General features: G+C 40.8%; 1 protein-coding gene across 1 annotated transcript in view; it reads right to left on the reverse strand.

Annotated features, from left to right (window-relative positions):
* Positions 1-13,565: 13,565 nt before the first annotated feature.
* Positions 13,566-26,501, reverse strand: part of defl (Integrator complex subunit 7) — a 66,873-nt gene continuing 53,937 nt past the window's right edge. Inside the window, exons 16-19 of the mRNA XM_070102304.1 lie at positions 16,857-17,039; positions 16,439-16,579; positions 14,899-14,997; positions 13,566-13,947 (exon numbers count right to left, since the gene is read on the reverse strand). Of these exons, the coding sequence (XP_069958405.1) occupies positions 13,669-13,947; positions 14,899-14,997; positions 16,439-16,579; positions 16,857-17,039 (702 nt within the window). The 3' untranslated portion in view covers positions 13,566-13,668. The remainder of the gene's footprint in view (positions 13,948-14,898; positions 14,998-16,438; positions 16,580-16,856; positions 17,040-26,501) is intronic.

Below are 26,501 nucleotides of genomic sequence, written 5' to 3' on the forward strand. Positions count from 1 at the left end.
CAAGCCCCAGTATCGACAAGACCTCGTACGACACCTAATACCAATCGCCCCTCTACTCAGAAGTCCCAAAAAATCCACATTGCTCAAATCTTCTTTGCCCCTTCCTTCCCTTCTTCCACCTCCACATTTTACCTTTCCAGTCTATGTACCTAGTTCTTCCCCTCTCTCTGGCTCTATTACAAGTGTGGAGATTCACCCTCCTCCTCGTACTATGCCTTCCACCCCCGTCCCCTCCCAAGTTTCTCCCTCTTCTGCCACCTCCCAGGTTTCTGCCTCTTCTGTCCCCCCCCCACACTTCATCTCCAGTCCCTTACACTCTTCCCTCCCCCTCTACTTTGGTACAGTCCATTACTGTCCCAATCTTTACTCACCCTCCTCCTTCTATCTCCAATATGGTCTCCCATACATCTTTGAATTCAGAAACACTTGAAGCCATTTCAGAATATATTGCAGAGACTAAACCTTCAATGGACACTGAATCACTTCCTGTTCCTTCTCTTCCCTCTCCTCCATCTTCACACCCCCATTCTTCGCAATGCTCCGTTCCTTCGCTACTTGAACGTCTTCCAATGCCACCACACGTTGACTTTTCTAACCCCTCTAGTCCGTAGGTGCCTTTACCTACAGATTCCTGATATTTACTTCATCGCCAATCATGGCCTGTTTACAGTGGAATATCCTCAGGGGTAATCGGGGTGAGCTTCAGATGTTGCTTTCCAGGTTTTCCCCTGTTGGTGCTTGCTTACAAGAACCAAAATTACACTCGGCTGTTTTCCAACCTATCTCGGGCTATAATGTATTGTATTCTTCGGATCCTTTCTCAGATGGGACCTTTAATGAAAGTGCCCTTCTTCTACGCAATGATATTCCGTACTGTCAACTATTTGTCCATACCTCGCTGCATTACACTGCAGCCAGTATCCACTTGAATAAGTGGTTTACAATATGTTCTTTATATCTCTCTCCTTCTCGAGCATTTTCTATCCCAGACTTTGCATTTCTTGTTTCATCCTTACCACCACCACTTCTGTTACTTGGTGATTTTAATGCCCACCATTTCCTCTGGGGGGGGGGGTCTCATTGTGACTCACGTGGCATCCAGTTGGAGGCTTTTCTCGCCTCTCACCCCCTCCATGTTTTAACCCTTTGAGGGTCGACAGGCCCTCTCCGAAACTCGTTCTCAGGGTCGGCCAAATTTCAAAAAAAAAAAAAATTATTTTTTCTTATGAAAAAAGTTTTTTTTTTCTAAACATTATAGGATAAACAAAAAAAATTTACCATCAATACTTACGGAGATATGGATGCATGAAGTTTGCAGAAAATGAGCCGCGTATGGCAACAGCGGCGACTGCCGCTCACCCGGTAAACTTTAGTTTACTTGTATTTGAAGGTTTGTTGTTTTTTTCACTATTTTATTTTTTCACATAACTTATGTGGCCTGTGAGACCAAAGTAAGGTGCAATGTACATTTATACACTCGTTGTATACAACACAATAAGCACACAAACATAATTATCAATATATTGTTTACAAAACTTGTTTACAAAAACAAACAATACAACACATTGTTTATTATTATTGTTCTATAATATATATACCAATATAGTCACTGAACATATTCCTATTAGTTCTGCAGCTTGTGGAACTCTGAAACATGGTGTCATACACAATGGTGTTTTATCTTTCTCCCTCATTCTATCTCTTTCAATCTCTCTCTCTCTTTCTATCTGTCTGTCTATCTCTGTCTCACAGGTACACATAAATACAAGTATACATAGTATAAATTACCTAGGATAACCCAAGAAATCCAGACAAAGTGCTATACTCTGCTTGAAGATGTGAGTAAAAGTGATGACACAGTCTTGTGGCTCTCTGAGACAGAGAGCTAGACGGATAGACAGATAGACAGGGAGCTTGACAGACATACAAATAGACAGACAGAAATGTTAGTGTACCAGTACCAGTGTACTAGTGTTCCACCCTCCTCCTCCTCTTCTTCCTCTTCCTCCTCTTCCCCCTACTCTTCCTCCTCTTCCCCCTACTCTTCCTCCTCTTCCCCCTACTCTTCCTCATACTCTTCCTCTTCCTCCTCTTCCTCTTCCTCCTCTTCCTCTTCTTCCTCTTCCTCCTACTCATCCTCTTCTTCCTCTTCCTCCTACTCTTCCTCCTCCTCCTCTTCTTCCTCCTCCTCCTCCTCTTCTTCCTCTTCCCCCTAATCTTCCTCCTACTATTCCTCTTCCTCCTCCTCTTCCTCTTATTCCTCTTCCTCCTACTCTTCCTCTTCCTTCTCCTCCTCTTCCTCCTCCTCCTCTTCTTCCCCCTACTCTTCCTCCTTCTCCTTCTCCTCCTCCTCGTCCATAGTGTAAATTACAAGGAGTCGGCAGCTGTCAAAGTGACATATTGGCTCATTACTCTTTCCCCCTCCGGCCTGTCAAAACAATGGGGTCGGATGCTGCTTCCCCTCCTCCATTCTATCTAATTATCTTTCTCCCTCATTCTATCTGTCTGTCTATCTCTGTCTCACATGTACACATAAATACAAGTATACATAGTATAAATTACCTAGGATAACCCAAGAAACCCAGACAAAGTGCTATACTCTGCTTGAAGATGTGAGTAAAAGTGATGACGCAGTCTTGTGGCTCTCTAAAACAGAGAGCTAGATGGATAGACAGGGAGCTTGACAGACAGGCAAATAGACAGACAGAAATGTTAGTATACCAGCAAAAACAAAGGGAGGGCGATGTTCATCTCATCTTTTGGCATCAGCTCTACCCTCATTTACCCTCATCAAACGTCAGCACTTATCAGATGTTATCTCCCCTTATCTTGTTACTGTCATGGGTGAACATTTATTATTACATATTATTATTATGTATTATTATTATTATGTATTATTATTATTATGTATTATTATTATTATTATTATTATGTATTATTATTATGTATTATTATCATTACGTATTCTTCTTCTTCTTCCTCCTCCTCCTCCTCCTCCTCTTCTTCCTCCTCCTCCTCCTCCTCCTCCTCTTCTTCCTCCTCCTCCTCCTCCTCCTCCTCTTCTTCCTCCTCCTCCTCCTCCTCCTCCTCTTCTTCCTCCTCCTCCTCCTCCTCCTCCTCTTCTTCCTCCTCCTCCTCCTCTTCTTCCTCCTCCTCCTCTTCTTCCTCCTCCTCCTCCTCTTGCCTCCTCCTCCTCCTCCATTCTTGGAACAAGTTTGAAGAGCTTGTAGTTCATAATCACTATCATTATCATCACCAATGCTCACATCTGAGTCTGGGATTTTGGAAAATAGGAGTTTCCTCTTTGATTCTGGTACAACTGAACGATGGCCCAGCACCAGAGGTGGAAGGCTGTGGGTTGTCTGGGTTTTCCTCACTATTACCCATATTATTGTCATTAGTTTCGGTCAAAACCTCACCAGAACCTTGAAACTCATCTTCACTGTCACTTCCATCTGTATTAGAACTGTCACTGGGGAACAAAAGTGTCCCAATTCGCCGAGGAGTGAGGAACTTCTTACCGCAGGGCACGGTGGAAATTGTGTACTATGATGGCATTCCCACAATGCACCACTGGGTCCCAGATTTTTTTCCTACTGCGCACACCCACCACACAGACCCATTCTCTCACATCTAGGCTTATCAGCCTTTTCCTGCGAGATTTGAGGCCGCTAGAATTTATGCGTACTAGTACGTCAAAAACCCCTACGCGTAAGACGTACTAGTACGACCAAAACCCTCAAAGGGTTAAATACGGGTACTCCCACCCATTTTGATCCTCGTACTCATACTCTCTCTTGCATCGATCTATCAGTCTGCTCTTCCTCCACTACACTAGACTTCACCTGGTCTGTTCTACCAGACTTACATAACAGCGATCATTTTCCGATCAGTCTTACTTCTCCTTCCTATTCACCACCTTTCCGTAGCCCTCACTGGCAATTTGATCGGGCAAATTGGGATCTTGACTCACACCTCACTGCTTTTAGTGAGGTTCCTTCTTCTTCCTCCATTGATGAGCTCCTACACATCTTCTCGACGTCAGTTTATACCGCAGCTTCTCATTCTATACCCCAAACCTCAGGCAGGCATTCTCAGAAGTGCGTGCCTTGGTGGTCTCCTGCTTGTGCTCGTGCAGTATGTTTGAAACGTGCTGCATGGGGCAGGTACCGGTACAATAGAACCGCTGAGAGACTTCTTGATTTTAAGCAGAAGCGTGCGATCGCTCGCCGTGTCATCCGTGAAGCTAAACACACTTGTTGGCGAGACTGTTTCCACCATCACCTCTGCTTCTTCTATGAGTGCAATCTGGAAAAAAGTGAGGAAATTGAGTGGTAAATACTCTCCTGACCCGGCTCCTGTTCTACGGGTCGCTGGTGTTGATGTAGCAAACCCTCTGGACGTTGCCATTGAACTTGGCACACATCTGGTCCGTATTTCCCGAGGGCTCCATCTATGCCCCTCGTTTCTTTCCTCAAAGTCTGCCAGAGAGTTAGTACCCTTGGACTTTTCTTCTCTCAGAGAAGAACAGTATAATGTGCCTTTTACACTTCAAGAACTGGAGGAAACGCTCTCACCTTGCCGATCATCGGCAGCTGGGCCTGACGACATTCATATTCGTATGTTACAACATTTACATCGGTCAGCCCTTGTAGTCCTCTTACACCTCTTCAATCTTATTTGGCCACAAGGAGTTCTTCCCCAGCTGTGGAAATCTGCCATTGTTCTCCCTTTCCGCAAACCGGGTACTACAGGACATGATGCTTCCCACTATCGCCCCATCGCTCTTACAAATGCAGTTTGCAAAGTGATGGAACGTCTCGTAAATCGACGTTTAATGTGGTATTTAGAGACACAACAGTCTCTCCACTAGTCAATATGGCTTTCGTAAGGGTCGTTCTACCATAGACCCCTTACTACGCTTGGATACGTATGTTCGTAATGCCTTTGCGAATAATCACTCAGTTATTGCCATATTTTTTGACCTTGAGAAGGCATATGACACAACTTGGAGGTATAATATTTTGGCCCAGGCCCATTCCTTAGGCCTCCGAGGCAATCTACCATCCTTCCTTAAGAACTTTTTAACTGACAGACATTTCCGTGTTCGAGTCAATAATGTTCTTTCCCCGGACTTCGTCCAAGCTGAAGGTGTCCCTCAGGGATGTGTTCTAAGAAACCATACCCCCGGCCGGGATTGAACCCGCGGTCATAGTCTCCAGTCGCGACGGGCTGGAGTTTTGAGACTATGACCGCAGATTCAATCCCGGCCGGGGGTATGGTTTGTTTGCAATCGTGTCATGACGATTTCTTAAGTTATGTGTTCTAAGCATAACACTTTTTCTCCTTGCTATAAATGATTTGGCCTCTGTTCTTCCACCCAATATTTGGTCATCACTCTGTTGATGACTTTGCTATTGCTTGTGCAGGCGCTGACTGTCATCTTATTGCAGTTTCTCTCCAGCATGCGGTCGACCGTGTTACCACTTGGGCCACCACGCATGGGTTTAAATTTTCAAGTACCAAAACTCTCCAAATTACTTTCACTAGACGCTCTGTTATCTCCGATCATCCTTTGTATCTCTATGGCTCCCATATCCCCAAACGTGATACAGTCAGGTTTCTAGGCCTTCTCTTTGACCGTCGGTTATCCTGGAAACCTCACATAACCTCTCTGAAGGCAACTTGTCACAGCCGGCTAAACCTTCTTAAAACCCTTGCTCATCTTTCCTGGGGAGCTGATCGTCAAACTCTGCTTCGCCTACATTCAACCCTCGTTTTATCGAAACTCGATTATGGTGACCAGATTTATTCCGCGGCTTCTCCTGCTACTCTCTCTAGCCTTAACTCTATCCATCACCAAGGATTACGTTTGTGCCTTGGTGCTTTTCGCTCTTTCCCTGTTGAGAGCCTCTATACAGAAGCGAATGTTCCATCCTTGTCTGATCGCCGTGATGCCCATTGCCTTCGCTACTATGTACGCTCTCACGATCTACACAATCCTTCCATTTATAGAATGGTCACCGATATTAGTAGACATTCTTTATTCGTTCGCCGCCCCTGTTTGCTCCGTCCCTTTTCTCTTCGCCTACATTCACTCTTGTCTTCCCTTCAGTTACCACCTTTATATGTTCATGTAGCATCTCACTTTTCTCTACCCCCCTGGGAAGTTCCAGCTGTTCGGGTCTGTTCTTTCTCACTCCCTTGCTCGAAAGCTCAACTGCCTACGGTGGCTTCCCGCTCTCTTTTTCTTGATCACTTCCACTCCCATTCTCATGCCACCGCTGTGTACACAGATGGATCTAAGTCTTCAGATGGCGTCGGATTCGCAGCAGTGTTTCCGGACAGCGTCGTGCGGGGACTTTTACTATCTTCAGCTAGCATTTTTACTGCTGAACTGTATGCCATTCTTGCAGCACTTATTCGTATCGCATCTATGCCTGTGTCATCATTTGTAGTAGTCTCAGACTCCCTTAGTGCTCTACAGGCTATACGAAAATTTGATACATCTCATCCCCTAGTTCTCCGTATCCAACTTTGGCTACGCCGTATCTCTACCAAACATAAAGATATTGTTTTTTGTTGGGTCCCTGGTCATGTCGACGTACAGGGCAATGAACAGGCAGACACTGCTGCGCGGTCAGCAGTACATGACCTACCAATTTCCTATAGAGGTGTTCCATTTCTGGACTATTTTGCTACAATAGCTGCCCACCTTCGCGCCCGTTGGCAACACCGTTGGTCAACTCTGCTTGGTAACAAACTTCATTCTATTAAACCGAGCATAGGTTACTGGCCGTCTTCTTGTCATCAGTGTCGTGGTTGGGAGACCACTCTCTCCCGTCTTCGCATTGGCCACACTAGTCTTACTCACGGGTATCTCATGGAGAGGCACCCTGTACCTCTCTGTGAGCAGTGTCAAGTTCCAGTATCGATTAGCCACATTCTGTTAGACTGCCCCCTCTATCAACGAGCACGCAGAATTTACCTCCAATGCCATCTTCGTTCTACTACTCTCTCTTTACCTTTCCTTCTTGCTGATGGACACTCCTTTAATCCTGACTCTCTCATTGACTTCTTGACAACGACTGATTTACTCCACAAACTCTGATGATGATACCTTACGCACTCCCCTCAGCCCTTTCTAGCTCAGTTTCTTGCTGCCCTTTACCCTTTCACCATCCACTGCTCTGCTGTTATCCGTAACCTATTACTCATCCACCTCCCTTTTGCCACCTGATGCCCTCGCTTCCTTCCTGCCCTGCAGCGCTGTATAGCCCTTGTGGCTTAGCGCTTCTTTTTGATTATAATAATAATGAACCTAAGAGGGTCATGCAGCGCCACCAGGCAGGGAAGTATGCAGGGGTATTGGGTAGGGAGAGGGATGATGATTAGGTCATGGAGTGCAGGGGTAGAGGGCAGCAAGAGATTGAGTTAGAATGGGCTGTGAGGAGTATTAGTCATCATCATCAGAGTTTGTACAGTAAATTAGTTGCTGTCAAAAAGTCAATGAGAGTGGGTTAAAGGAGGGTCCATCAGCAAGAAGGGAAGGTAAAGTAAGGGCAGTAGAGTGGTGATAACGACGGATGTAAATTCTGGGTGCTCGTTGATAGTGGGCAGTCGAACAGAAAGTGGAACCTGACAATTCTCAGAGTGGAACAGGGCGCCTCTCCACGAGATACCCTAAGATGAGTGTGGCTGATGCGAAGACAGGAGGGAGTGGTCTCCCAACCTCAACATGGATAAGACAGCCAAAAACCTATACTCGGTTTAATAGAATGTAGTTTATTACGGAGCAGATCAGACCAACGTTGTTGCCAACAGGTGCGAAGCAATTACAGCAAAGTAGTCTGTGAATGGAACACGTCTATATGAAATTGGGAGGTCATATACTGCTGACCGCGCAGCAATCTCTACCTCTTCATTGCCCTGTACATCAACAAGACCAGGAACCCAACAACAACAAAAAAAAAATTTGTGCTTGCTAGAGATGTGTGTAACCAAAGTTGGATACGAAGAACCAGGAGATGAGGCGTTATCAAATTTTTGTATAGCCTGTAAAGCACTAAGGGAGTCTGAAATGACCCCAAATGGTAACAGGCATAGATGCAGTATGAATAAGTGCTGTGAGAATGGCATACAATTCAGTGGCAAAAATGCTAGCTGGAAGTAAGAAGTGCCCTTGCACGGAACTGTCTGGAAACAACAACGAATCTGACGTCATTAGAAGACTTGGGACTATTGGTGTACACTGTGATAGCATGAGAATGAGATCAGAAGTGGTCAAGAAAAAGAGAGCGAGAAGCCACAGTAGGCAGTTGGGCTTTTACACATGGCAGTGGGAAAGAAGACACGAACCATCAGAACGTCCCAATGGGGTAGGGAAAAGTGAGATGCTACATGAACATAAAAAGGTGGTAACTGAAGAGAAGACGAGTGAATGTAGGCGAAGGGAAAGGGAATGGAGTAAACAGGGGCGACGAACAAATAAAGAACGTCTACTAATATCAGCAACTATCCTACATATTTCCATTTTATTAAATGAGACTGAGAATACAACAATCCAAACATACACCATAAAGTTGCTATTTTAAACCTAAAAAAGTTGCAGTTTTTTTCCCATTATGCACTGCATGATTATTATAATAAAAAAAGTGCTAAGCAACAAGGGCTATACAGCTATGGACTGCATGAGACTGGATTACTTTTATATGGTGCACACTTACTGCATCAACCCATTCTTTCATATCTAGGCCCAAATTTACTGCTCGCTGCTTATCTGAGTGAGAAGTTCATGGCACGGACAGAACTGCAGACCCATAGAACTTCAGCATGGAAGTCAAAGGATTTGATCAGAGGAATTTCAATTACTTCTCCCTTTTTTCAGATCAAACCCAATTTCCTTCCTTTCTCTAGATACCATATTATTATTATAATAAATGAAGCGCTAAACCTAAGAGGGTCATACAGCACAGCTAGATACCATATGAATTATGAGTTTGGCACTTCTGTGATAAAGCATATAATTTGTGATTTAAGTATAGAATTTTAAAGCCTATGTTCCCCTCAAGGAAGGTTCCTTGATGTTGGTGAGGGGCTCTTGATTTAGGGAATTGGATCTGTGCTCCAGTTCCCCGAATTAAGCCTGAATGCCTTCCACATCCCCCCCCCCAGGCGCTGTATAGAATTTTAAAGCCTATGTTGAAGTTCATTATGTATGCCAGAGACTTAATTTCATCTTTAAAGTGCTGTTAATTCTGATCAGTGTTACAAGTACAATTTTTATAATGCCCTTAAAAGGGAAAGATGCCTGAAGGTCATTTATGGAGGTCAATGCCCCTGCCCTTACAGCCTGTTCCCAGTCCATGAAACTGGCAAAAATACTTATTTTCAAAACCTTTAACTACAAAAACATATATACACCATGAGGGGCATGTTTTGGTGTACAGTTTTTTTTTTTTTTTTAACAAGTTGGCCGTCTCCCACCGAGGCAGGGTGACCCAAAAAAGAAAGAAAATCCCCAAAAAGAAAATATTTTCATCATCATTCAACTCTTTCACCTCACTCACACAATCACTGTTTTTGCAGAGGTGCCCAGAATACAACAGTTTAGAAGTATATACGTATAAAGATACACAATATACTCCTCCAAACTGCCAATATCCCAAGGCAGGGTAACCCAGAAAGAAAGAAAACTTTTATCACTCGTATAATATGCTTTCGTTTTTCCTTTTGGGCCACCCTGCCTCGGTGGGATACGGCCGGTGTGTTGAAAAATATACATATATCTCGCACACACTCGCTCTCTCACACACACACACAAAAGTAATCATACATAGTATACATTACCTAGGATAACCCAAAAAATCCAGACAGTGCTATACAGTGGATCTATACTCCAGTGTCCGCCGGGTTTAGCGCTTCCCCTTTGATTATAATAATAATAATATACTCCAGTGCCCCTCATGGAAGGTTCCTTGATGTTGGTGAGGGGCTCTTGATTTAGGGAATTGGAACTGTGCTCCAGTTCCCCGAATTAAGCCTGAATGCCTTCCACATCCCCCCCCCCCCCGGGCGCTGTATAATCCTACGGGTTTAGCGCTTCCCCTTTTATTATAATAATAATATACTCCAGTGCCCTAAATTAATAATAATAATAATATTAAACTATAATAGTGTTCACTCATTACTTACTGTAAAATATCTGTAGTCTTAATGCAGAGTGAGAGGAGTAAACAAGACTACATTAATAAACGAGAGAGAGAATGAGTGTGTAGAAGGTTCGTGAGTTATGTAAACAAACATTGTTGTCGTCGTTACTAGCCTGGACATGAATGGTTTTTGTTCACTCTGTCAAGCCGACCAGAAAACCATCTCATATTTGTTAATTTATATGTTTATATGTTATATGTTTCCTAGGTAGTAGGTTGGTAGACAGCAACTGCCCAGGGAGGTACTACCGTCCTGCCAAGTGAGTGTAAAACGAAAGTCTGTAATTGTTTTACATACCTGGAGTTTACCCTGAGAGAGTTCCGGGGGTCAACGCCCCCGTGGCCCGGTCTGTGACCAGGCCTCCTGGTGGATCAGAGCCTGGTCAACCAGGCTGTTGCTGCTGGCTGCACGCAAACCAACGTACGAGCCACAGCCCGGCTGGTCAGGAACCGGGCTGTGGCTCGTACGTTGGTTTGTGTGCAGCCAGCAGCAACAGCCTGGTTGATCAGGCTCTTTTGTCTGTCTCATAAACATGCAAGATTTCAGGTATGTCTTGCTACTTCTACTTACACTTAGGTCACACTACACATACATGTACAAGCATATATATATATACACACACACCCCTCTGCGTTTACTGCTATTTTCTTTCTAGTTCTTGTTCTTGTTTATTTCCTATCTCCATGGGGAAGTGGAACAGAATTCTTCCTCCGTAAGCCATGCATGTCGTAAGAGGCGACTGAAATGCCGGGAGCAAGGGGCTAGTAACCCCTTCTCCTGTATATATTGCTAAATTTGAAAGGAGAAACTTTCGTTTTTCCTTTTAGGCCACCCCGCCTCGGTGGGATGCGGCCAGTGTGTTGAAACAATGATGATATGTTATATGGGTGTGAAGCTTGGGTTGTAAATGCTGCAGCGAGGAGGCGGTTGAAGGCAGTGGAGATGTCCTGTCTAAGGGCAATGTGTGGTGTAAATATTATGCAGAAAATTCGGAGTGTGGAAATTAGGAGAAGGTGTGGAGTTAATAAAAATATTAGTCAGTGGGCTGAAGAGGGGTTGTTGAGGTGGTTTGGTCATTTAGAGAGAATGGATCAAAGTAGAATGACATGGAGAGCATATAAATCTGTAGGGGAAGGAAGGCGGGGTAGGGGTTGTCCTTAAAAGGGTTGGGGGGAGGGGGTAAAGGAGGTTTTGTGGGAGAGGGGCTTGGACTTCCAGTGAGCGTTTTAGATAGTGAATGGAGACGAATGGTATTTGGGACCTGACGAGCTGTTGGAGTGTGAGCAGGGTAATATTTAGTGAAGGGATTCAAGGAAACAGGTTATTTTATATAGCCGTACTCAAGTCGTGGAAATGGGAAGTACAATGCCTGCACACTAAAGGAGAGGTTTGAGATATTGGCAGTTTGGAGGGATATGTTGTGTATTCTTTATACGTATATACTTCTAAATTGTTGTATTTCTGAGCACCTCTGCAAAAACAGTGATTATGTGTGAGTGAGGTGAAAGTGTTGAATGATTATGAAAGTATTTTCTTTCTTTTTGGGTCATCCTGCCTTGCTGGGAGATGGCCGACTTCTTAAAAAAGAAAAAAAGTCATGTAGCATGTTCATTATATAATTTTGAAAAAAAAAATCATAGATGGATTAAGCAAAATGTCTATATTAATGTTTTAAACACATTTAATGCACCTCAGTGATAACAGTAATAATCATTATTAACCCTTTGGGGGTCGCCAGGCCCTCTCAGAGACTTGTTCTCAGGGTCGCCAAAACTTCAAAAAAAAAAATTATTTTTTCTTAAGAAAAGATAAGAGAATCTTTTCCCCATCATAATGACACCAAAGTATGAAATTTGATGGAAAACTTACGGAATTATGCTCTCGCGAAGTCAGCGGTCTCGACGATGTTTATGCATCGGCGATTTTGCCCACTTTGAGCCCTATTTTCGGCCAATTCCAATATACTAGTCGACAAAAATCATAACTATTTTGCTAGAACCCCATCTTTTCTATTGAATGAGTACAAGAAACCACCCATTTACCGATTTCAACTATCCAATAAAGTGTTCAGAATTTAGCAATTTTGCCAATTTCACAAATTTCAAAAGATGCCAATTTCTGAATAGGGTTCAGAATAAACAAGAAAGACATTCCTGGCACTAAAATAACATTTCCTCTGTTCATTAGTCATGTTCCCATGCCCCTTTTACATTCTTTTGCTTTCCACTTTGAATTTTTATTCTCACACAAAATACAAGATTTACTGTTATGCAGACCACTGCATTAGTGTAGAAATGGTATAAATAATATTAGCCCACTTGTGAAAGAATATTAGACTCACCAGTTGACATGTATTGGACGCTTGGCATGATTTGTTTACTTTTGAACTTTGGTAAAAATCGAACATTTCTGCTACTTTGAGCTCAATTTCAAGGTACTCTTCATTGTAAAACCAGTCAAAATCATCTCAATTTCTGTAATATGTCTTCCATTCTATAAAATGAGACCAAGAAAACTAGAATACAACAATAAATACCATACGAAAATACGTACAGTGCAAAGTCGCTGTTTTATTCCAAAAACACGGTCAAAGTTTTTTTTTTCTCATCTACACTGTGCTGCAGGATTTTTTTTTATACTGCGCACACTGACCACATAGACCCATTCTTTCACATGTAGGCCTACCAGCTTTCTCTCACTAGATTTGAGGGCGCTAGAATTTTGGCATACTAGTACGTCAAAAACCCTGGGGCGTAAGCCGTACTAGTATGGCCGAAACCCCCCAAAGGGTTAATATGGCGTCTTCAAGACCAATTACACTCTTAATGAGTGGCTCTGAGAGAGACAAGCAGACAGAAAGACAGACACAGGTAGACAAAGACACACACACAGGTAGACAAACAGAAACAGATACAGACAGACATACAGGTAGACAGATAAACAGAAATACAGAGATACAAACAGACACAGATATACGGGCAGACAGATACAGACAGGTTTATGTGCAACAGTGAAAACAAATAGAGGGTTCAAGAGTAAGAGCATTTCTTGCCACAATCTCCAGTGCAAGATTCAGACTTCAACTTAGGGGCTATGGTGAAATTTACTGTCCAGTTAGTACAGTTAATACAGTATGATGCTGCTAATAGGGCAGGGTTACTCATGCTGCCCATGCTGCCTGCATGGCGCAATGTCGCCGTGAGTATTGTCAAATATTTTACAGTGGTGTGCATCAGCCGGCCCAGCCCAGCTGCCTGATGCACTGTCATAAGTCGAGTGGACGTATGTCGAGCGGGTCGTAAGTCGGATGGTAGGTGTATATATTAATGTATATATATATTTAAAAAGCATGATTTAATATTTCAATTTATTATGGCAAAGTGTAAACCTTAAAATACCTTAGTTGTTACAGCCATTAAATTTCAATAATATAAATTACAACACTACAAAATAATTTTAGAGTCCAGGTCTGGGAATATTATACTGTGGTATTTGTGGAACAGGTGGAGGGTTACCTCCTGGAGGGCCAGGAGGTAATACACTCACTCCTGGTGGAGGCCCTGGTACTCCCTGTGTAGAGGTAGGTGCATACTGGCTGGGAGGTACCTGACGTGGAGTTTGTGAAATGTTTGCCTTACTGGCTGGGTCTTCTTGTGACTTGACAGTAAGTGTGTGACGGGGCCCTGTCTGCCAGGCATCATCAGATTCATCTGTGACCGAAGTATCCACACTCACCTAAATCACAAGAATTTGAAATGATTAATGCATTTAATTATATTCTGGATAAGTATTGATGCACATAATTTTATACTGTACAGTATGTAACCAAATATTTTTCCTAAAGTTATTACAGTAATTTAATATATGATAGGTTCTACAGCAATTTTTTTTTTTAATCTTTGTGGTGAGTGCTTAGAAAGTTTTGGAGATGCCCTTCAAAGCTATAAAATTATTTATTCCTGCATCATGGAATCACTGTTTAAGTAAATCACACAGGCCATTCTTCCTACGAGGCACATTACTGACCCCTCACAGGAGGTTCCTTGATACTGATGAGGGACTACTGATCCAAGGAATTGGGTCTCTTCTTTCCTTGGATAAAACCTAATTACCTTCCATTCTTCAGGCACTATATAACCTTCATGGGGTTGGTGCTTCCACTCAAAGATAATTATTATAGATATAGTACTAGTTTTATCAACTCCATTTCACACTGCTACAGACAGCTATGTGGAACAACAATAGTGCACTACATATTGCTAAGAATGTTTAAATACTATACTCTTAAATTGCAGTTATTTATAATTTAAAAATCCTCTCCCCCCCTCTCAAGGGAGGTTCCTTGATGCTGGTGAGGGGCTCTTGATCTAGGGAATTGGATCTGTGCTCCAGTTCCCTGAATTGAGGCTGAATACCTTCCATCCCACCCCCAACATGCGCTGTATAACCCTACGGGTTTAGCGCTTCCCTGTGATTATAATAATAATAATTATAATTTAAACCAAAACATTGCAAGCAACACACTTCAAAAGTGCTTCTATGTAGGTGAAAGGTTTTTGATTATAGGAAATAGAGCTAGTTACCTTATCCATTCTATGATCAAACCTGACTGCCTCCCACTTCACAGGCTATATGACCCCTATGGGTTTAGCACTTCCCCATGTATATAATTAGTATTGCACATACTTGGTATAGTCCGGGTACAGGAAAGCCCAGCAAGAACTGTGCTGCAAAGAAATCATTGTGTGGTTCTACCGTTTGGGTCAACAGCTCATTTGGCTCAATCTGTAAAATATGAACAGAGTGGATAACATACTAAATGAAGAAAAAAGGTCAAGCAGCATTAGAATGTGAAGAATGCATATGAAGAAAAAGGGGCAATATCAGAGGAAAACAAGAGATGGCATAAGAGAGTAGCAATGAAAGGCAGTGTTAAATAAAAAATCAAATACATTAAAGATAAAACAGGAGGGCAAGCATAGCTGTATTGAAACTGCGATAAATGTATTGAAACTGTCTTAAAATGAAAATGACAGTATCAGATAAATAGAATAATCTCAAAATAAGCTGGCCTAACAAATCACCCATGTGGTAGTTATTTTTATAAGTGGTGGTGGGTCAACACATTCTGGAAGAATTAGACAAAGACTGAAAACAATCAGCAATCCCTTTAAGGGGGAAGCTGTGAATGACTCCTAATCCAGTGAACTAGAGCTACATTTCCCTTCACAGATCAAACTTGATTACCACCCCTATCGATCCCATACCCCAGGTACTGTTTGACCCCAGTGGATTTAAAGCATTTTGTGTGACTTTAAAGCAAAGTGCAGTTAACAATGGCTTCTAAAGCAAATGATGGTGCCAAGAGAAAATTTGTGGTTCTCAAGTGTAGTTCTCAGAAATTACATCTTATCCATCTACATTATTTTCACTAGTAAAGCTTCACAGTTCCTCTGGCCAGAATAAAACTTATTCTTAGTCACCACTATCAGCTATGGCAGTTTACACCTCATATCTCTACCATGAAAAGGTGAATAAAATTACTGTAAATTACATAAAGTACTATAAAATAACTACACTACTGTAGTACTACAGGATACAATACCCATATTTATAGTGCCCAGTTGTCTTCTACATCAACGGACCAAGTCCACTACTTCAGAAGACAACCGATCATGAAATATTAATTTCACAATTCAGGAGTTGCAGACAATTGGAATTATCATACACCCCCTCTCACCAATTAGTCTGTTAATGAGAGGCTTTATTTCATGTGCCAACTTGGTTAATCGGCCAATTTTGCAGAAAAACTACAGTGAAAAAGAAAGACTTATGGCATATAAAGTGAATATTGAAAAAATAATCTATCAACCAACTGTAGCAAGCAACAAATATGACCATGGTTTTCACTGTAGAACAGTTTACTATATTTAAGGTTAATAAGTCTGGTAAAATAATACTGTACTGTATGTGAGCAACACTGAATGACTCAAATGGGTTTAATAATTTTTTTGATACTAATTTGATACTACTATATGAAGATGCAAGCCATATTCAATCTGTCCTTATATATATAACCTCTTTTATTTACACCTGGCAACTATTATACACAATAATACTTCATAAATTATTGTCTCTACTTTGTAATTATTTATAAATTACAAAAACAAGAAAAATAGTCACTTTATATTAATTTACATTGCAGTATATTATATATTATACGTACCTTCAAATCTAAGGTGTGCTGAGGACGGTTTTGAATTACTGAATTAACAGTTAAAGTGACAGAACGAACAGATCTGAAAAGTCCTGGTCTCTTGCCATGACCTATAACACCTTCTACTTTAACTGCTAGCATTGAGGATGTCTGGAACATCAAGTCTTAACTTAATTTATATCCTAATGGTTTCTTTAATTAATCATAAAGACCCACAATGCTTGTATGTAGCTGTCACCTGTTGCTCTACATTATGTCCAGAGTTAAATGCAATTTAATTTGGTATGTGTTTAAAGTAAAAGGCTCTAAAAATATATATAGCAATCTAAGGCAAAATTACACTACAAATATTAACCCCAATCATTAATGCAACCTCCACTCACTATATTTGAACAGGAATAGTGAGATAACATATAAATGATCAAACCTGCACAGAGATGGGGTCACCAGGAGTTCTAGGTTGTGGAAGAAGAGCTAATGTTATAGTAGTCTTCTGTAGAGTCTGGAAAAAGAATCGAGGATATGGAAGAGGTACACTTGTCAGTACTTGAGATATTCCCTGTAATAGCTGCAGATGCTGCTCTCTTACAGGCTTGACTTCACAAGACACCTGATGCAAAAAATATGGTATATGAATGAACATTAATGATATCTGTACATTATTATGGAAAATGCTATTATTCTGCTTCTTCTTTTAACAAACCAGCTGTATCCCACTGAAGCAGGGTGGCCCAAAAAATAAAACAGAAGTTTCTCTTTTTAACTTAAGTAATGTATGCACAATAAGGGTTACTAGCCCCCTGCTCCCAGCATGTTAGTCACTTCTTACGACACGCATGGCTTATGGAGAAAAAATTCTGTTCCACTTCCCCATGGAGATAAGAGGATATAAACAAGAACAAGAACTAATAAGAAAATAGAAGAAAACCTAGAGGGGCATGTATATCCATATATGCTTGTACATGCATGTGTAGTGTAACCTAAGTGTAAGTAGAAGTAGCAAGACATACCTGAAATCTTGTGTGTTTATGAGACAGAAAAAAACACCAGCAATCCTACCATCATGTAAAAAAATTAGAGGCTTCTGTTTCGCACTCACTTGGCAGGACAGTAGTACCTCCCTAGGTGGTTGATGTCTACTAACCACCGGTAATTTCATGCACTGGCCAGGGAGGTATACCATCTTTTAGGAGTGAAGAAGAACAGGATGTGAGTGTGGGGGAGGTGCATGAGGCATTATGTAGAATGTAAGGGAGTAAAGCAGCTGGAACTGATGGGATCATGACAGAAATGTTAAATGCAGGGGGGGATATAGTGTTGGAGTGGTTGGTATTTTTGTTTAATAAATGTATGATAGAGGGGAAGGTACCTAGGGATTGGCAGAGAGCATGTATAGTCCCTTTATATAACGGGCAGGGGGACAAAAGAGATTGTAAAAATTATAGAGGAATAAGTTTACTGAGTATACCAGGAAAAGTGTACGGTAGGGTTATCAATGAAAGAATTATAGATAAGACAGAATGTAGGATTGCGGATGAGCAAGGAGGTTATAGAGTGGGTAGGGGATGTGTAGATCAAGTGTTTACATTAAAGCATATATTTTTTTTTTTTTTTTTTTTTTTTTTCAACAAGTCGGCCGTCTCCCACCGAGGCAGGGTGACCCAAAAAAGAAAGAAAATCCCCAAAAAGAAAATACTTTCATCATCATTCAACACTTTCACCACACTCGCACATTATCACTGTTTTTGCAGAGGTGCTCAGAATACAACAGTCTAGAAGCATACACATATAAAGATACACAACATATCCCTCCAAACTGCCAATATCCCAAACCCCTCCTTTAAAGTGCAGGCATTGTACTTCCCATTTCCAGGACTCAAGTCCGACTATATGAAAATAACCGGTTTCCCTGAATCCCTTCACTAAATATTACCCTGCTCACACTCCAACAGATCGTCAGGTCCCAAGTACCATTCGTCTCCATTCACTCCTATCTAACACGCTCACGCACGCTTGCTGGAAATCCAAGCCCCTTACCCACAAAACCTCCTTTACCCCCTCTCTCCAACCCTTTCGAGGACGACCCCTACCCCGCCTTCCTTCCCCTATAGATTTATATGCTTTCCATGTCATTCTACTGTGATCCATTCTCTCTAAATGACCAAACCACCTCAACAACCCCTCTTCTGCCCTCTGACTAATACTTTTATTAACTCCACACCTTCTCCTAATTTCCACACTCCGAATTTTTTGCATAATATTTACACCACACATTGCCCTTAGACAGGACATCTCCGCTGCCTCCAACCGTCTCCTTGCTGCTGCATTTACCACCCAAGCTTCACACCCATATAAGAGTGTTGGTACTACTATACTTTCATACATTCCCTTCTTTGCCTCCATAGATAACGTTTTTTGACTCCACATATACCTCAACGCACCACTCACCTTTTTTCCCTCATCAATTCTATGATTAACCTCATCCTTCATAAATCCATCCGCCGACACGTCAACTCCCAAGTATCTGAAAACATTCACTTCTTCCATACTCCTCCTCCCCAATTTGATATCCAATTTTTCTTTATCTAAATCATTTGACACCCTCATCACCTTACTCTTTTCTATGTTCACTTTCAACTTTCTACCTTTACACACATTCCCAAACTCATCCACTAACCTTTGCAATTTTTCTTTAGAATCTCCCATAAGCACAGTATCATCAGCAAAAAGTAACTGTGTCAATTCCCATTTTGAATTTGATTCCCCATAATTTAATCCCACCCCTCTCCCAAACACCCTAGCATTTACTTCCTTTACAACCCCATCTATAAATATATTAAACAACCATGGTGACATTACACATCCCTGTCTAAGACCTACTTTTACCGGGAAGTAGTCTCCCTCTCTTCTACACACCCTAACCTGAGCCTCACTATCCTCATAAAAACTCTTTACAGCATTTAATAACTTACCACCTATTCCATATACTTGCAACATCTGCCACATTGCTCCTCTATCCACTCTATCATATGCCTTTTCTAAATCCATAAATGCAATAAAAACCTCCCTATCTTTATCTAAATACTGTTCACATATATGCTTCAATGTAAACACCTGATCTACACATCCCCTACCCACTCTAAAACCTCCTTGCTCATCCGCAATCCTACATTCTGTCTTACCTCTAATTCTTTCAATTATAACCCTACCGTACACTTTTCCTGGTATACTCAGTAAGCTTATTCCTCTGTAATTTTTACAGTCTCTTTTGTCCCCTTTCCCTTTATATAAAGGGACTATACATGCTCTCTGCCAATCCTTAGGTACCTTCCCCTCTTTCATACATTTATTAAACAAAAGTACCAACCACTCCAACACTATATCCCCCCCTGCTTTTAACATTTCTGTCATGATCCCATCAGTTCCAGCTGCTTTACCCCCTTTCATTTTACGTAATGCCTCACGTACCTCCCCCACACTTACATTCTGCTCTTCTTCACTCCTAAAAGATGGTATACCTCCCTGACCAGTGCATGAAATTACTGCCTCTGTTTCTTCCTTAACATTTAAAAGTTCCTCAAAATATTCTCGCCATCTACCCAATACCTCCATCTCCCCATCTACTAACTCCCCTACTCTGTTTTTAAGGGGGGAGGCGGGCAATTTTCCGCGCGCGCTCACCGAAAAATCGAAAAAATATGGAAATTGAGTTATATATACTGAAAAATAGCTCAACTCTTTGGCAACACAATGGTACCAGAATGAATGTTCTACGACGTTTCTACAAGAAATTATAGTCATTTATATCAGGTATGGTGACGGCGATGTTGGTACCGAGTCTGCTCACGGCCTATATATTTTTTGGAGTTATTTTCTTGTTTTTTATCGCCTTTTCTTGCATTATTCTTTCTAATATAATAACTGACTATTTGGCATCATAAAACAGTAGGTGGAGCTTATCGGCAGACTTAGTGACTACCGGGAACCAGATGGGAACGCTCAGCAGTGTTCCTGCTCCCGAGGTGCCAGCCAGGAATCACCCATTATTTCGCTTATATCAGCTTATATATCAACTCTACGGCTTATTTGTCTATCAGAATTGATCTAATATGATATAATAAACACTCTAAATAACATACAAACATGTTATATACTCTAGACTGAATAAAATAGGCCATAATATGGCCCAGAGATTATCGGGAATATTTCGATATAAAAGTGTAACTGGTCACCCTGTCGTCTCTGAGTAAGAGAAAACGGTGTTTAGAGGCTAACTGCACTAGAACATCAGTTTACTAAGAAATACACCCAAACAAACGCGATTTTCGCGAAAAAATTTTTTTTTTTTTTTTGAGACGGGGGCCGGCCGGCGTTCCCGGCCGATATCTCGGAAGTAACTTATTCACCTATAATTTGATGTGGGTCCTTTATTACTTAATTAAATGGAATAATATTCACAGATATTGTAGAATAATGATTTCTCTTATTTTGACCGTAGAATTTTTGGAAATATTCCAAATACTTCGGGAGTTATGTGGGAGTAAAGGGCAGATTTTTTTGCCATATTCCAGATACTAACAAACTTTATTTTTTTGTGAAATAACGATAAGGTATTTAGAGGGAAATCTTACGGTCCGAATTAGTATTAGCATTGTTCTCTCGGCACCAAGTGTCCAAACCACCTTACGTAGCCGCATATAAGAGTTACATCAACATCAAGGGCATTTTCAGTAAATCAGTCTTTTCTCAGTTGTTGTTTGAGGTATATTTTTTATAAATATTTTCAAGAAAGAGTGAGAACACTTTGTCTTGTGCACCAAAACTGGAGAAAATCGGACGGTAAATAAACGAGTTACGAAATTTGCCCTGTAGCCCCCTTAACTGACAAATCCATATTTTCCCTAGGCTTTCTTAACTTGTTTAACTCGCTCCAAAATTTTTTCTTATTTTCATTAAAATTTTTTGACAGTGCCTCTCCCACTCTATCATCTGCTCTCCTTTTGCACTCTCTCACCACTCTCTTTACCTTTCTTTTACTCTCCATATACTCTGCTCTTCTTATAACACTTCTGCTTTGTAAAAACCTCTCATAAGCTACCTTTTTCTCTTTTATCACACCCTTTACTTCATCATTCCACCAATCACTCCTCTTTCCTCCTGCCCCCACCCTCCTATAACCACAAACTTCTGCCCCACATTCTAATACTGCATTTTTAAAACTATTCCAACCCTCTTCAACCCCCCCACTACTCATCTTTGCACTAGCCCACCTTTCTGCCAATAGTCGCTTATATCTCACCCGAACTTCCTCCTCCCTTAGTTTATACACTTTCACCTCCCTCTTACTTGTTGTTGCCACCTTCCTCTTTTCCCATCTACCTCTTACTCTAACTGTAGCTACAACTAAATAATGATCCGATATATCAGTTGCCCCTCTATAAACATGTACATCCTGGAGCCTACCCATCAACCTTTTATCCACCAATACATAATCTAATAAACTACTTTCATTACGTGCTACATCATACCTTGTATATTTATTTATCCTCTTTTTCATAAAATATGTATTACTTATTACCAAATTTCTTTCTACACATAGCTCAATTAAAGGCTCCCCATTTACATTTACCCCTGGCACCCCAAATTTACCTACTACTCCCTCCATAACATTTTTACCCACTTTAGCATTAAAATCCCCCACCACCATTACTCTCACACTTGATTCAAAACTCCCCACGCATTCACTCAACATTTCCCAAAATCTCTCTCTCTCCTCTACACTTCTCTCTTCTCCAGGTGCATACACGCTTATTATAACCCACTTTTCACATCCAATCTTTATTTTGCTCCACATAATCCTTGAATTAATACATTTATAGTCCCTCTTTTCCTGCCATAGCTTATCCTTCAACATTATTGCTACTCCTTCTTTAGCTCTAACTCTATTTGAAACCCCTGACCTAATCCCATTTATTCCTCTCCACTGAAACTCTCCCACCCCCTTCAGCTTTGTTTCACTTAAAGCCAGGACATCCAGCTTTTTCTCATTCATAACATCCACAATCATCTCTTTCTTATCATCTGCACAACATCCACGCACATTCAGACTTCCCACTTTGACAATTTTCTTCTTCTTATTCTTTTTAGTAATCTTTACAGGAAAAGGGGTTACTAGCCCATTGTTCCCGGCATTTTAGTTGACTTTTACAACACGCATGGCTTACGGAGGAAAGATTCTTATTCCACTTCCCCATGGATATAAAAGGAAAATTAATAAGACCAAGAACTATTAAGATAAAATCAAAGAAAACTCAGATGAGTGTGTATAAATAAATGTGTACATGTATGTGTAGTGTGACCTAAGTGTAAGTAGAAGTAGCAAGACATGCCTGTAATCTTGCATATTTATGAGACAGACAAAAGACATCAGCAATCCTACCATCATGTAAAACAATCACAGGCTTCGTTTTACACTCACTTGGTAGGACGGTAGTACCTCCCTGGGTGGTTGCTGTCTACCAACCTACTACCTATAAGCATATATGTGAACAGTATTTAGATAAAGGTAGGGAAGTTTTTATTGCATTTATGGATTAAGAAAAGGCATATGATAGAGTGGATAGAGGAGCAATGTGGCAGATGTTGCAAGCATATGGAATAGGTGGTAAGTTACTAAATGCTGTAAAGAGTTTTTATGAGGATAGTGAGGCTCAGGTTAGGGTATGTAGAAGAGGAGACTACTTCCCAGTAAAAGTAGGTCTTAGACAAGGATGTGTAATGTCACCATGGTTGTTTAATATATTTATAGATGGGGTTGTAAAAGAAGTAAATGCTAGGGTGTTTGGGAGATGGGGGTGGGATTAAATTATGGGGTATCAAATACAAAATGGGAATTGACACAGTTACTTTTTGCTGATGATAATGTGCTTATGGGAGATTCTACAGAAAAATTGCAAAGGTTAGTGGATGAGTTTGGGAGAGTGTGTGTAAAGGTAGAAAGTTGAAAGTGAACACAGAAAAGAGTAAGGTGCTAAGGGTATCAAATGATTTAGATAAAGAAAAATTGGATATCAAATTGGAGAGGAGGAGTATGGAAGAAGTGAATGTTTTTAGATATTTGGGAGTTGACGTGTCAGAGGATGGATTTATGAAGGATGAGGTTAATCATAGAATTGATGAAGGAAAAAAGGTGAGTGGTACATTGAGGTATATGTGGAGGCAAAAAATGTTATCTATGGAGGCAAAGAAGGGAATGTATGAAAGTATAGTAGTACCAACACTCTTATATGGGTATGAAACTTGGGTTGTAAATGCTGCAGCGAGGAGGCAGTTGGAGGCAGTGGAGATGTCCTGTCTATGGGCAATGTATGGTGTAAATATTATGCAGAAAATTTGGAGTTTTGAAATTAGGTGGTGTGGAGTTAATAAAAGTATTAGTCAGAGGGCTGAAGAGGGGTTGTTGAGAAGGTTTGGTCATTTAGAGAGAACGGATCAAAGTAGAATGACATGGAGAGCGTGTAAATCTGTAGGGGAAGGTAGGCGGGGTAGGGGTTGTCCTCGAAAAAGTGGGGAAGAGGGGTAAAGGAGGTTTTGTGAGTGAGGGGCTTGGACTTTCAGCAAGCGTGCGTGAGCATCTTATATAGGAGTGAATGGAGACGAATGGCATTTGGCACCTGACGAGCTGTTGGAGTGTGAGCAGGGTAATATTTAGTGAAGGGATTCAAGGAAACCGGTTATTTTTATATGGCCGGACTTGAGTCCTGGAAATGGGAAGTACAATGCCTGTACTTTAAAGGAGCAGTTTGGGATATTGGCAGTTTGGAGGGATATGTTGTGTATCTTTATACATATATGCTTCTAAACTGTTGTATTCTGAGCACCTCTGAAAAAACAGTGATTATGTGTGAGTGTGGTGAAAGTGTTGAATGATGATGAAAGTATTTTCTTTTTGGGGATTTTCTTTCTTTTTGGGTCACCCTGCCTTGGTGGGAGATGGCCGACCTGTTAAAAAAAAAAAATAGTATTTATCTTTTCACATGTGTTCAGCCTTTTCCATACTCATAATCTGAAGCATAGAAAGAAGGTATAAGTTTGTCTTCCCGAAGCAAATGTTACAACTTAATGTAAAAAACATTTCCAAGTAGAAAGTATGACAAAAAAAGTTATGAGAATAATAATTTATTGTCTAAAAGAATGAGGAAATCATAGACAACCTACATATCCATGTGCGTATAGTGACAAATACATAGACTGCCTATATGGGTAAATAAAATCAAGAAATTGCTTAATTCAGGTATACAGGAAAAAAATAAAAACTCGGTTTTTAATCATCAAATAATAAGGCACAAATATCTGGGTTTCCTTAATGAATAAGCAGGAATGTGTTCTTTCACTTGATTTAATTTAGTCCCGAGTGATTTAACAGTTTTAAGGGGCATACCAATTTTGACAACGTAACATATTTTGGCAAGAGTATGTACATATGCTGAAACTTATCCTGCTGAGTTTCAAGAGATTATTATAAACTACAATTACAACCCTAATATTCAATGCCAATGAATCAGCTATTTTGGAAGCATATGCCATGAAAAACCTAAACAAGGAAGGACTTCATACATAAAATAACCCACACAGAGGAGACAGAAGCTTATGACAACGTTTCAGTCCAACTTGGACCATTTACAAGTCACCTGAACTTACAAAGGTGAAGGAGCCAGCATACATAGGAGAGGGACAGAGAGAGAGGAAGTAAGAAGTGGAAAAGGTAATGCTGGTAGTGGAAGTAGTAGTAAGTAGGAAGAGTGGTGGTAAGTGGGGTTTTTTTTAGTGAGGGGATATTCTGCTTCCGTCCGCTGGTATCTTGGACCTACGATAGTCCTACTGTCTGCTGTCTCGCTCTAAGTTTAGACTTTGGCTTTCTGTCACAAATAAAGCTGAGCTCTATCTAAGACTTGGATGGTTGAGAGGAAAGGCAGTTCCATTATACAGTGCCATGGCGGCACTTTCTATCCATTGGAGGTGGAAGCCTATTCCCGAGCCCTCTTGGGGTGGGGGTGTGGCATGCAAAGAGTACATAACCTTTATTTGGTGCATGTAAACACCCTCATTAACCCCTTGACTGTTGCAACACCAAATCCTGAGGTGTCTCCTGGTGTCACAAATTTCCCCCCCCCCAAAAAAAAAAAAATTATTTTTTCTTATGAAATGAGAGAGAATCTTTTCCCAATTGTAATGACACCAAAAGAACAAAATTTGATGAAAAACTGACGGAATTACGCTCTCACGAAGTTAGCGACCTCTGCGATATTTACGAATCGGCGATTTCGCCCACTTTGAGCCCTATTTTTGGCTAATTCCATTGTTCCAGTAGACCAAACTCAGCTATTTCTTTAGAACTCCATTTTTTCTATCAATTGAGTACAAGAAACTGTCCATTTACTGATTTCAACTACCCAATAAAGTGGTCAGAAATTTGCAATTTGGCCAATTTCACGAAAATTAAAAAATATGACAATTTCAACATAGGGTCCAGAATAAACAATGCAGACATTCCTGGCTCTAAAATAACATTTTATTTGTTCATCAGTCACGTCTCCAGGCCCCTCTGATATTACTCTTGCTGTCTATTTTGAATTTTTATTCAAACAAAAAATAGAACATTTACTATCTTGCAGACTGCTGCAATATTGTAAAAATTGTATAAATAATGTCAATCCATTCATGACTGCATATTAGAATGGCTACTTGGACATTTATTAGACAATGACATCATTTGTTTACTTTTGAACATCGGCAAGAATCAAACATTTCCCCTAGTTTGAGCTCCACTTCAAGGTTCTTTTCATAGTAAAACCAATCAAAATCACCTCTATGTCTATAATATGTTTTCCATTCTATCAAATGATACCAAGAAAACGAGAATACAACCATAAATACTTTCCAAAAATAGACCACAAAATCTGCATTTTAATTAAAAAAAAAATGGTCGTAGTTTTTTTTTTCTCATTATGCACTGCGTGCTGCAAGATTTTTTTTTATATGGTGCACACTGACCACACAGACCCATTCTCTC

Source organism: Cherax quadricarinatus, chromosome 5, assembly GCF_038502225.1.
Source record: "Cherax quadricarinatus isolate ZL_2023a chromosome 5, ASM3850222v1, whole genome shotgun sequence".
Lineage (NCBI taxonomy): Eukaryota > Metazoa > Arthropoda > Malacostraca > Decapoda > Parastacidae > Cherax > Cherax quadricarinatus.